This window comes from Lygodium microphyllum, chromosome 5, assembly GCF_053477565.2.
Source record: "Lygodium microphyllum isolate KBCC chromosome 5, Lygodium_microphyllum_v1.1.10, whole genome shotgun sequence".
In the NCBI taxonomy this organism is placed as follows: domain Eukaryota; kingdom Viridiplantae; phylum Streptophyta; class Polypodiopsida; order Schizaeales; family Lygodiaceae; genus Lygodium; species Lygodium microphyllum.
This window is the reverse complement of record NC_141139.1, coordinates 72,992,787-73,005,859: the sequence shown is the minus strand read 5'-3', so window position 1 is coordinate 73,005,859 and position 13,073 is coordinate 72,992,787. Positions and strand designations below refer to the sequence as shown.

The 13,073-nt window shown below is 43.5% G+C and overlaps 2 protein-coding genes across 3 annotated transcripts in view; both read right to left on the bottom strand.

Annotated features, from left to right (window-relative positions):
• EMB2746 (RNA-metabolising metallo-beta-lactamase family protein) overlaps positions 1 to 5,273 on the bottom strand; it is a 51,821-nt gene extending 46,548 nt beyond the window's left edge. For both annotated transcript variants that reach the window (XM_087677971.1, XM_087677972.1), the window contains exon 1: positions 4,972 to 5,273. In XM_087677971.1, coding sequence (XP_087534097.1) covers positions 4,972 to 5,197 — 226 coding nt within the window. In that variant the 5' untranslated portion in view covers positions 5,198 to 5,273. The remainder of the gene's footprint in view (positions 1 to 4,971) is intronic.
• Positions 5,274 to 8,834: 3,561 nt separating this feature from the next.
• Positions 8,835 to 10,194, bottom strand: LOC148035978 (uncharacterized). Its single transcript, XM_087678874.1, has 3 exons — positions 9,893 to 10,194; positions 9,349 to 9,742; positions 8,835 to 8,978 (listed from the first exon to the last, which is right to left on the bottom strand). The coding sequence occupies exons 1-3, from the start codon at positions 10,192 to 10,194 to the stop codon at positions 8,835 to 8,837; spliced, it is 840 nt and encodes a 279-aa protein (XP_087535000.1).
• Between the last annotated feature and the right edge of the window lie 2,879 nt (positions 10,195 to 13,073).

Genomic DNA, 13,073 nt, shown 5'->3' with positions numbered 1-13,073 from the left:
CGTCAGAGGGTATAGTCACTATTGGTGACATTTTTTCAGTGCCTATTAATAGTGTTGGAACTTTGTCACTCTTGCATGACCATCCATCGAGCTTTGTTTAGGAAGTCCTACATGTTTTGCACTTGGGCTTCCCACTCCTCTCAATTTATGGCCTTACTAGACATAGTACTTAGGTTGTCTTCACCGAGCAGACCGTTTTTGTTTAGGACTCTTCTTTAAGAGCCATTTTAGTGATAGGTTGGCAAGAGAGAGGGCTTTAAAGTTTACAAGCTCCATTTTTCTTCTGTTGTATAGGGTCCTCCATAGCCACACCAACTCCCGCTTGTACACCATCTATCCCATAGGTTCCATCCCATCCCCCACCATCTTCTCTAGTGGTTCCCTCGTACTTCCCATCCCTTTTAAAGGGGGACAATATCGGTGATGTGGCTATGGATTCCCTAGCCCCTTGTGTTTCAAAGGGGAATTTCCAAGATCATAAGAAGATTCTTCAACGATGGACTGCATCAACATTGCCAATTCCTCTACTACCCTTGGACCTATTCTGTCTTCTTTAGCCTTCCACCACATCCAAGATCTAAGAGGGGGGTGTTAGCAATCACGAGTCTTGCATAGTCATCTCCTACCTATGAGGCTCGATCTCAATTAGACATGGACATTAGGAAGCTCTAACACTCTGTCGTGTTTTGATGAAGGAGGCAACTCCATTTAGAGCACACATATCTTTTTTAGTTGGTTTTAGGTGCGCTCACACTGGCTGGTTATTTTTCAGCTCAGTGCATTTCTTTTTTAGTGGGTCTAGACTACATTCACACTGGCCAAGCTAGGGCAACCAACATTTATGATGGCAATCAGCATTTTTTTGATTATTTTATTGCAAGTAAAACCTCTAAAATTTATCATTGGGCATTCAACTCTATTTATAGGTAGTAGGGGAACCCACTCCGCAACCCATTGTCCAACTCTCTGCCAATCCCATCACCATCCCATTGTCCAACTTTCTGCCAGTCCCATCACCATCCTTCAGCCTTAACTCCCACCCCAAATACTACCCATTCTTGCCTTCATTCCTCCACAACCTACACTGAAGATAAACACTAGTTTGCCATCCCAACAATCATTCTTGCTGCCCAATGGCTGTCTCCAACTGCCCAGCTGTTGCCCTACACCCAACACCAAGATAGAATGCTGATTGACTACTCCAAACAATGCCAAATTGCCCACACCGATGCCACATCATCAATGCACCCTTCAGGCATGCCCAGCCTTCAAACACGGCTGATTTAGCATCCACAACTACTTTGAACTGCTGTCACCTGTGTGTGCTACCTTAAAGGCTCTCGCTATGGTCACTGATAAGCACAATTGTTTCAGCCAGCCACGCCATCATCACACCTAATTTTTGTATTTGCTGTCCTCACCATTTCAAGGTCAAAAGGTGGTTTGCTATTTTGTCTTCCAAATCCATCCAAGTACAACACACTCCATCGCGTTGATTTGTGGCATCCCCGAGGGATCCTTCAATACCCCATAGTCTGCAAGTCACAAAGGCTTGTGTGGGCTTCTCTCAACTATACTTTGAGCCTTCGCTTCCACTCCAGTTACATTGCAATTGAACACTCCACTCCTTGAGAATCCATTTTATCTCACACCTCACATGTGCATTCATTCATTCTCAATTCATTCTTTGGAACATACACTTGTTAGTACTTTCCGCGCCCTACATTGGCCCTCTTGTTCTCACATGAGGTGCCAAATCCTCACAATACCTTCTTTAAAATGTATTTGCACAACTCCTTCTTAGTCCAAGACGACCTTGTCACTTAGGGACTGGATAGAGGTGTCAAAAGTGGTGCAGCAATGTAAGCATAGACAAGTACTCAAATATACTACTAAACACAAGACTAAAGAGAGAAAATAGAAGAACGCTGCAAAAGAAGAGAACTCAGAGATGTGCCCGCGAAATGGAATCCATATACCAAACACGAGAATGACGCATACAACAATGAGTCACTGGTTGCGGGGGCACCAGCATTGGCTCCTCTCTCCAATAGGAAGACAGTTCGAAGAATGATGATAACTGAATAGAAGGAGGAGCCACAAAATAAATAGGCATGAAATAGACCTAAAATGGCAGCTTGTTAGCCAACTGGCATAAAGTGCCACAAATGCCACACCAAAATCACTAAAATAATGCCTAAACTAAAGGAAATGTGCCCCCGCCTTGATAAGCATGCACAGACTCACACATCAACAACCAAACCGGCTAACACCCTCTCTCAAATCATGGGGGATCTAATACAATACAATGACACAATGATAAAAGCTTATCATAGTTCATACAACAAAGCACTAGAGTAGAACCATGGATACCCAAGCAATGGATGATCTTCAAGCCACCACCAAGCTGCCTCGAAGAAAATCTAACGTCGATGTCAATTGTATTAGCTCTTGAAAATAGAGAAGAGCCATAACGGATCTCTATGTCTGTCAACAATGTCTTGCAATAGCATACAAGATCATCCTGTCAAAAATGCCTCTAGACATATGTGACAATGGATTCCTTGCCTTTGGCCAAGACCCCCAAAGTGACCCCTCGTGTGAGCTCTGACTAGGAGCCAATACCACTCTCCGTCAAATAACTGCCCATCATGAACCTAAATGTCAATCCCAACTCTAGGATCAGAACCTACCAAACTTCAACCGCCACATCAGGAATGTCTCTCTCTAGAACCTGTATATCTATATACTTCTATAGATGAGACTCAACTACCCCATCTCACCACCCTCTCAACCTCCCTCTTTAGTATTGGAGAGTCGTGAGGGATAACCACATCACCTGGACTAGAAAGCAACAGAGAAAGAGGCAATCAAGCCCTTTCCTCACCATGAAGAAGTGGACCCCTTCCGCGACTAGGACTTCTCCTTGGCCGGAGAATCGCAATCGAAGTCTATAAGAGGATGACTCCTCAAAAAAGTCTGCATCCCCTTTCTTCTTCTCCTTCTTTTTCCGTGAGGCTATTAACTCCTTGCAATCCTTTCGCAAGTGTCCCTTCTTACCACAGTGATAACACTAGGCCTTCAACTTCTTCCTGTCACCTCTCTCTAAAGTTGTAAAGGCCTCACTAGAACCTACATAATAAGATGAAAGCCTCCTTGTAGACAAAAATAGCTCCACATGCAATGTACCAAATCCGCTTTTGCACAAACCAAGCTTTCATCACAATACTCCATGTAAGATAGTCAAGTCTATGTAACTTATCATCTCTAGAAGTGCACGGATGAGCTATCGGGAGAAAAAAAGAAGATAGAGGGTAAAGGGAATACATCCAAACCAACACCAAAGACTTTACAAAATGAGAGTTCACATGCAAAGTAACCAAAAATCTTATCAGAAGCGAAGAGCAACTACTACAAAATGAAGAAAAACAAGTCAAATACTACTAGAAACAATAAAAACGGCCTGTACAAACAATCGCCCGGCCACGGTTAAGGGCAGTAAACCAAAAACACAAGCTGGCTGAGCATTTAATGCAACAAACTGATGATTGCAAGCTGGAATCCAGGCACAAGCTGAAAACGCAGGTTGCTAGTCTGAAAACAAAGGCAACAACTGAGTACACTGGCTGAAAACCACTACCAGCAGATTGCCTAATCAGCAAAGGAAAAAAAGACCTATAATTAGCAGAAAAATCACAGCAAGAACCTAGATCCTGCAATCTCATACCATATTAGAAGTGGTGCACCAATGGAAGCATAGATAAGTGCTGAAATGAACTGCTGAACACAAGACAAAAGAGAAAGAAAAATAAATAGGCATGAAACAGGCCTAAAATGGCAGCTGGTCGACTGGCATAAAATGCCACAAATGCCACACAAAAATCACTAAAATAATGCCTAAATAAAAGGCAATGTGCCCAGCCCTAATAGGCATGCACAACTCACGCATGAGCTGACAAACCAGCTAACCCCTCTTTCATCAAGGCTTTTAGATTATCTAGGTTTACAAAACCTCAATATTAAGGCATTCTGTAAATTAATGCATGATAGTTATTTCACAAAAGAATGTGTGCATGTGTGAGAAAATCTCAATTGTGCTGCTGTTAGGTGCTACATGGTACTTCCCTAGTCAACATAACAACATAGAAAAAGTAAAACAATGGCCAGGAACAGGGGATTTCTCTTTCAGAAAGCCCCAAAAACAAGGGATGCATTCTATTTGATGAAACATCCTTGCTCTTGTTCAAAAGAGAAAGGCCCAAACACAAGGGATGCACGCAATTTGACGAAACGTCCTTGCTCTTGTTCCCAATATGGGGTGCCCTGTTGGGAACATTCTTGATCTGTTCCCCTTAGAGAGGATGGGCAGGCAACAGCATGCAACACCAACTTCATTCGAAGATTCGATTTTTCACCTCTTTTTTCACTGAGTCAGCTTGCTTTGCTCCCTCCTTCTGTGTGTGCATGCGGGCACGCGCGCCTGCACCTGAAATTGTGCAGAAACACTAGTAATCAACAAACGTTTTTCTCGTCTCTGATATATCTGCTGGCATTCTTCCACGACATGGGAGATGACTGAAGAGACAGATGAGATGGGAATTTACTAGTGTTTCTCTCGTGAATCTGCCTGCATCACCAGCCTGTGTGGTCATAATAGTGACTCACTATTCTAACAAAAATTGAGTGACAATAGTTTACTCCAATGTAACCTACACCATTCAATGATGATCAAACAAGCAGACTTTTGGACAGGAAAATCCACTGGAATAGACACCAGTTCGTAAACCACATGTCCGACCCCAGATTGTAACCCATCAATACACGCTTACTGAGAAATCAAAAGACCTATCTTTCATAAAACGTCCAAATGCATGCGAATCATGAAACAGTTTGAATAAAATGGGAATTTGCACAGAAATGCTAGCTATGGTAAGAGAGACAGCAATTCGTATATGGCGAAAACATGCATACCACGGCGCAATGAAGATCTGTTCTCGGGAAATAATGGAAGCATGGTGAAGCATTTAGAGGAGCTGGAGAGTTTGCCTCGCCTGCCTGCCAGATGACGCTTCCACGCAAGCCGCGTCAAGTCTTTGCGCAAAATGCAGAGCCGCAAGGAACAGGAATCTTTCTTCCATGGCTCGCTAGCCGCGACGAGGCAGCCGATGGCCGTGGTGCAATGGTGCCTGAGGTCCATCTCAGGCGCCTTACTCTCTTCCTTCTACTGCGGTGCACGCATGTAGTTTGTTCGTTGAGCTAGCTAGCACTTCTGCATTATCCTCAGTACTGGTGTGTACATGATTTTTATTAAAAAAATCTTCAGAAATCCAAGACGACAGCCACGTTGGCATTCGTCGTAAGTGAAAACTAGGCGCTCCGCACCTAGACTCGCCCGCTGGGGCGGGCGCGATTTTTGCGGGCGGGGGCGGGGGCGGGGGCAGGTGCTAGACGCGTGGCACTTGCCCCTGCATTCTCCTTTTCTTTTTGTGGGGGAGGTGGGGGGCTGCCATGTGGCACCCATCCCCCACCTCTCCTTAACTAATAGTATAGATGGGTTGCTTTTTGGGGAGTGATATTGATGTGAGGACCTCTAATGTTAGAGCTTTGGAGACTTCACATTCCTCTAAGGGATAGAATACTTTTCTTGAGACTTGCAATGGGTGCTACTGAAAAGATGGAGAAGAGAGGATTCACCGAGGGAATGTGCTCTTGTGGGGTAGAGAACAGACTATTCATCAAGTGTTTTGAGATGACTATAGAGCATATGTCATGTGTCCTCGAGTAAAAGAGAAGCTTGGTGTGGATAGTGAGGATAGGAAAGGTATGCTCTTTGCTATCATTGGCCTCTGTGAAGGCACCAAAGATGTGGCATCAATTAGCAACTGGCCCAAGTATTCATTTTGCAAGCCTTATGGGAGGCTAGAAATAGTTGGCTATTTGAAGGCATCATGGTTGAGGTTGAATGCGTAAATATTTTGCCTAAAGTGAAATGGTATTTAAGTATATATTGTGTGCTTGGGAAAAATGATTGTGGTGATATGGAAGCAACACTCAAGGTTTTTGCCTAATACTTCCTCGCTTTTGTATCCACAAAAATTTTATTATTGTTGTTATACAATATCTAATTACATCTAAATAGGTTGGTTTTTCTATAGCATAAAAGTGACAAGGTACACCAATTCATGGAATGACTTTTCTATCCATGGAACAAAAGGCAAGAAATAGAAGGTCATAATTATCATCACTTGTTTGTGCAACTTTGAGACTCACAAGGTCATAAAGTCAAAATAGTTTCTTTAATATGGTTCTTATTTTTGGGACATCATTGCAATCAATCTCACACATTGAGAAAGAATATCTCATCCCCCCACCCCGTCGCCGCCTTTCCCCTTTCAAAATGCAAGACCTCGTGCAACACACACAAGTGCCCTAACCAACTAAGTTGCCACTTGAGGGTAAGTGCAAATAGGTACGCCACATAGGAAACCACCCTGTACTTACCCTAACATGGAGAAGGATTATTCAAGCTAGCCATAGCTCCATACTTATATGCACCATGTGAACATAGGTGTTCAAAAAAGCAATGCATGCAATGTGGTTTGAAGTTATAACCTACCTTTGGGACATTTTGAAAATGTTTAAAGGATAAATTTTGAGTTGTGCATTCAAGTCATCTATACTAAATGAGAATCGAAACATCTACCAAACTTACTCCCAACCCAACATGACAAATGTAGAGTACACCCAAACCTCCCTAAAAAAAAGTTAGAAAAGTTGTATTTCTCTCTTTTCTTATTTTTAAAATAAAAAACTACCACTTATAAAATAGATACCTCTCTCTCTCTCTCTCTCTCTCTCTCTCTCTCTCTCTCTCTCTCTCTCTCTCTCTCTCTCTCTCTCTCTCTCTCTCTCGGATACCATTGCTATTGGAGGAGACTAGATGTCATATGGCAATGTTGTTGTAAGGGGTGATCTAACGCCTTCATTCATGCCCAAAACACTTACAACATTAGGGAACAATTTAATAGCATGTGCATTGACCAAGAAGGGTAAACGATCATTGCCAATAACTACCAACAAAATTGCGAATTGGGGTTCATCATTAGCATTGCTTCTTTTTGTGAGTTGGACTTCTCATTAAAGTTGTAGTGAGTTTATCTCCTTGAGCACCATGCTCTTCAATATTGTTTGTACTAGCGTTTCTGGCCCGCTTCGCGCGCAAGGAATGCTATCCCACTTCGCAGCTGCCGCGAAGCGGGGTGCAATCGCATGGCAGCTTCACTTCCCTATCGCACAGTGGGTAATGCTATCACAAAAACATCACATGCTTTACTCTCCTCTACTCACAACCCCTCTATCTTTGATCCCATTTACACCTCCCCCCTCTGTATATCCACACTCACTCTCTCTCTCTCTCTCTCTCTCTCTCTCTCTCTCTCTAAGCACCCTCTCTCTGTCTCAAACACACACACCAAACTTAAAACTAAAAGTAGTTTAAAACCAATGTAACACAAAATGCCAGACATAAAAACAATCTCTTCCATGCACCATACTTACAAACATTCCTCTCGACATCAATGTAAGCAATTATATGCTTGCACACGCGATAATTAGAAACAACAACGTAATACTGAAAACGAAGCCACAAAGGCCAAGTATAACGTATGCAAGTGTTTTTAAGCACCATAGGCAAATGGCCGATGCCAACAAAAAAAGACAATGTCTCAAAGATGCCTAATAGAAACAAAGCTTATTGAGTAATCATTAACAAAATCTTCCTTGTTGAAAAAAACATGAGAAGGCGAAGCCGAGAATGATTCCATAGTTTCCATTGGTAATCGCATGGGCAATGCAACGGTATAAGTACATGGAACAACAATGTTACACTAAAGTGGGTCATAATTGAGGCAAAGACCAAGCACCACAAAAATAATTTTTATAAGAGACCTAGTCAAAATGAAGCCACAAAGGCCAAGCATAAGGCACAGACGTGTTTCCAAGTACCATAGGCAAATGGCCGATGCCTACAAAAAAAGACAATGTCTTGAAGATGCCTAATGGAAAGAAATCTTCCTTTTCTTCGAGGAATCATTAACAAAATCCTCCTCCTTGAGCAAAATATGTGAAGGTGAAGCAAGGAATGATCCCACAGTTTCCATTGGTAATCGCATGGGCAATGCAACGGTCCTACCTCTCTCTTTACCACCTGCATTACAACAAAAATTACAATATAAGTACATGGAACAACTAACAAAGATCATTCCATCCCAACAATAATAATACCTGGTCAAACATTTGTGAACCACTCCGTAGGTACTGACAAACGTTGATGCAGCATCACAAAACAATCCAAATCTTTGAATCCATACTTGAACCAATGCATCGGTATCTTATCAGTATGGGAGCGTTGAAATCTCTTATTATGGTCAACCTCGTACATATGCACCCGAAAACATTGCATGTATCCACAATGTACAACTTCAATAAAAACTGGGAGCTTGATGTCGATATTAACATCATCATATAAACGCTCAATGACCCTTGCAAGTGTCCTTCTTATGATATCAGAAGCTAGGTAATAGTGCCACTCTAGGGTAGGCATCTGTAAAAGTTAAATGAATAGTGAAATATGAAAAATTATACTTCCAAGAGTATATGCCAACCAAATAGGGCATAGAGAGCAATTCACACATATACAAAACCAACGTCCCTGCATGGTCATCAATAACTGTATCTCCACAAAGAAAGCAACAGAGAGTAATTCACATATATGCAAAACCAATGTCCTTACATGATCATGAATAACTACATCTCCCCAAAGAAAGTAATGCACATTATTGCACATTTCGGAGAACATTCTTGTATACAATGTTTGTGGTCATATCCCCATGCTCTTCATCCAATAGCACTTTCACACCATGCGAAGATTTTACCCTTGAAAATGCAACATACAGCTGACCATGTCTAAATGCTGGTGCCTTTAGATAAAGCCCAACAATGAACAAAGTCTGCCCCTATGACTTGTTGATTGTCATAACGAATGCCAACCGGATGGGAAACTGTCTCCACTTCATAGTAAATGGCAAATATGTAGTATTCGAAACAAAAGTAATTCGCGGAATAAAACTCGTTCACCCACATTTGCCCCTATTATTATCTGAGCATCTATCACTTTCCTATTGAAAGCTCTACATATCAATCACGTACCATAATAGGTGCATTTATCTTCAGCAGCAATAAATGAGGAGAAAATCCACCTCCAAGGTCTAATGTATTTAAATACTCAACAAAGTACAAAAATGAGTCGTCGATCTCTACAATTGAATATGCACTATAATACTGCCTGACCTCCCCTAGCATTAGTTGCAATGCACGATCATTCAAAGTAGCCACCTCTGTATTCCGTGAGGCAAGTATAGCTCGCTCACTAAAATATGACGTGTAGTCGCCCACATTGGACACGCCACTGTAGACACTATCAATCAGTGTTTCGATAGAGTGCCCTTTTAATATCATGCCAAGTGGGACACACAACTTATCACAACTTTCGATAACACCCACTCCATCACCTATTCCTTGAATCCAACAGATGAACCCATTGTCCACCACACTACCAGCTATCGACACTCGCATATTGCCAAATAGCCTTAGCACCCTTATGTAACGCCACAAATCAGAGTAACACAATGCAGCATTAACAATATCCTCACGTGTTCCCTTTACCACAACCGGTAAGACCTGTCTAAAATCCCCCCCAAACAAAATAACTTTTCCACCAAATGGCTTATCACAACTCATAACATCTCTTAGAGTTCTATCAACCGCTTCGAAGGCATATCGATGGGTCATAGGAGCCTCATCCCACAAAATAAGGCTTGTTTGTCTCAATAACCGAGCAAGGTCACTTTGAACAGGAATATTGCAAGTGGGTCGATTATTTAATTCTACTGGGATTTTAAACGGCGATTGAGCTATACGACCACTTAGCAAAAGCAAGGCAGCAATGCCACATGATGCTGTTGCCAACGCTATGCGACCACCACTGCGCACCTTCGCAAGTAAACATTTGTATAGGAAAGTCTTCAAAGACCCACCAGGACCATCCAAAAAGAATAAATCCCCAGTATCTGTATCAACAGCATCCATGACTGCACCAAAGGCAATTCTTTGTCCTTCATTCAACATTCCCTCCATGGATTCAAAAACCCTATGTTGTATCCATATTCATCTTGCAAAAGAGGGTTAGCATGCAGTTATGATTTTGGTTGATGAGGTTCAGGCAACCCATCAAAATCACAAAGTCTTTGTCCTACATGACGTAAAAGGTATTGCAGATGCAACAAAGCCATGCTAGATGCATCATGCTGCAGAACACCAAAGAGGCGTGCATGTGCTGTAGCTGCAATCTATACATGATATCCTCTACCATTGGCACCAAAAATCTTTGCCATAGATGGCCAGGCCGAGCTGGCTCATAAAAGACCAAAATTGCAACAAATAAAGTTCGGAGTTGAGCACCAGTTTGCACAGAGGCAGCTTCTTCTAAGCACACAACACCGTAGCCTAGGCCCTTTTTCCCATTGTCCTTCTTTCTCCCTAGCTTCCTTTCCACCGCCCGTCTACAATTACAAATTGCACGGGTGAGAGCTCGGCACTCCTTGAATTAAACCATGATGCGCTTGCGCTATTTTACAATAGTTTCGACTTGCGCTTTTCCTTGTGTGCCTTTGTCTTCCGTTTCTCTTTGCCTTGGCCTTTGTCTTTGTCTTCTGTTTTAGCTTTTTGGATTTTCCACCGCCTGGCACTCTTTTACAAGATCTCAGGGTGCGCCTTTGTATTTTAAAATGCACATTTCCCCTTTTGCATTTGCCTTGGACTTTTTAAGGTTGCCCTTGCGCTTTTGGCCTTTTTCTCCTCTTCTTTCTTCAATCGAGCTACCTTTTTTCCGCCTTTTCCTTGCATCTTTTTTATTCCCTTTTGCCTTCTTCGTGTTGGGGTTAACATTCCCTTTTGCTTTCTTCGTGTTGGGGTTAACATTACCCCCCTCCTAGATGAGTGCCAGTCCCATGGCACTCTGCATCGAAGGTAGCATGCAGAGCTTGCACTGAAGACGTGGGTGGAAGGATTGTTGTGGGTTGCCTTGGAGGAGCTCTTATGTTGGTGCGGAGGAAGGGCGTGGGTGGCACTATGCTGCTTCGATCAGCTGGTGATATGATTGTTGTAGGTGGCGATAGGGCTACTCGTTGTTGGGAATGGCCACTCATGGTTGGCACGGGGTTCGGTGTGCGTGGGATGCTCATGGTGGATCCTGCTCGTGATGATTTGCTGGTGGTTTGCATGATGAAGTAAAGGACAAGAGTTCAGAGTTGAGTGTTGATGTAGAGCTGACAGCGCTTTAGTGGGAGTTTAATACCTGCAATTGGAAAACCTCTCAGGTGGTCTCTCCCTAAGGGGTAGTGTTAGTTTTTGTAGTGTGCACAAGACATATTTGGATTAGTTTGGGAGACATGTCGAACTCTAAGCAAGCCTGGAGTATTGTCCTGCACTTGAGGACCCAAACTGTGTATAAACTTTGGTGCAGATATTATGTGAGTACTCGTGCATACTTAGATATTACGTAGTTAGAAGGCCACGGGCTAGCTTCTCATAACAATGTGTGGATGAAGCAAAGTTGTCCATGTTGAGAAGTTCTCGTGAAGGTGTATGAGACATCCTTTGCCTTGTGACTGCACGACGTAGCATAATTGAATACACAGACACCGCACTTTCGGTAAGCTGGAAGCTATTGGACTTGCTTTGTGGAGGACGGTGTACTTTTCATGGCCAATCGTGCAGTGCTTATCACCATTGATCGTAATGGTATTAAAGCAGAGTGCCAGAGGGGACTATGCAAGTGGGTCAAGGCGACAGGTCTAACCATAGGCGAGACAAGCTCCCTCGGTATGTCCTGCCCTTGATGTGCCTTGAACTATTGTGGGTGATGCTAAGGGGTTAGGGGACTAGGGACGGAGCCAGCCGACCAAGGTCACTGGACGCACCTAACTTAAGGACCCCTAGGTGCGGTGTTGTGATCGTGGGTGCTTCTTATTTCTCCGTTCTCTTTCTCTCCTTTTTTTTGGCCAAAGTACAACCACTGCAATATGCTGAGGCTATGAGCATTTTTGGCTGGGAAATGTCAAGCCTAGAAGGCTCAGGAAATGGATATGACAATAATGATTGTGCCCGAGCCTCGTTGTTAGGGGAGCCGTTGTTGCGACATTGGTGCGATTGCGGGGACACCCGTCGTGAGCTCATTGTAGCGCTTGGCCCAAGAAGAGAGTGTAGCCCATGGCTATGCTTTGGTGCGTGCAATGTGGGTACTTGCAAGGGTGATTTTTCGTGTTCCACATCATGGCTGTGTTGCGGTTCGTGTGCGATTGGTGGTCTTGCGGTGGCCTGGCCGTTGGACATGTTTGCGCGAAGACCTGTGTCATCCTGCATCCACTTGTCGCTTCGTGAGAGTATATGCTCGCTTGCGTTAAGTACATCGAACAAATGCAACCATGTTAAGACATAATTTTTCAGAATTCTATGATGTCTATTGGGATGCCTATTTCATTGCTTGTTAAGGTCGCATACATTAATGAGAGGTAACAGAAATGTGTACAAGTGGGGACCTTGCCCCTTTACTTATCAAAATAAAAAGTTATGGCATGCTGACTTGTCGAGCTACTTGTACATCATAGGGGTTTAGTCGATAGGTACGAGGCGGGGTGAGTCCGGTTGGCTAGGCGACCGGGGCGGTGCTAGTGCGGGGCTCCCTGAGGCTGTGCAGGGAACATGTCAGCCGGGACATGAATGGTGTAGTCCCGGGCCGCTACCGTTTCCAGAATGTCTTTAAACAATTCATTAAATTCTGCCCTATCCTGGGCCGCCTTGTCACTTCGCGAGCACCTGTGCCCGAGCGTGCGTTGGGGGTCTGTGCAACTGGCGTTGCCACATGCTGCGCATTCCTTTGAGTCTTGAATTTCTTGGCCCGGGGATTCTTCAGCCTTAGTCCGGGACGGTGCCGCTTAGGGCCTTGCTTCTTCACG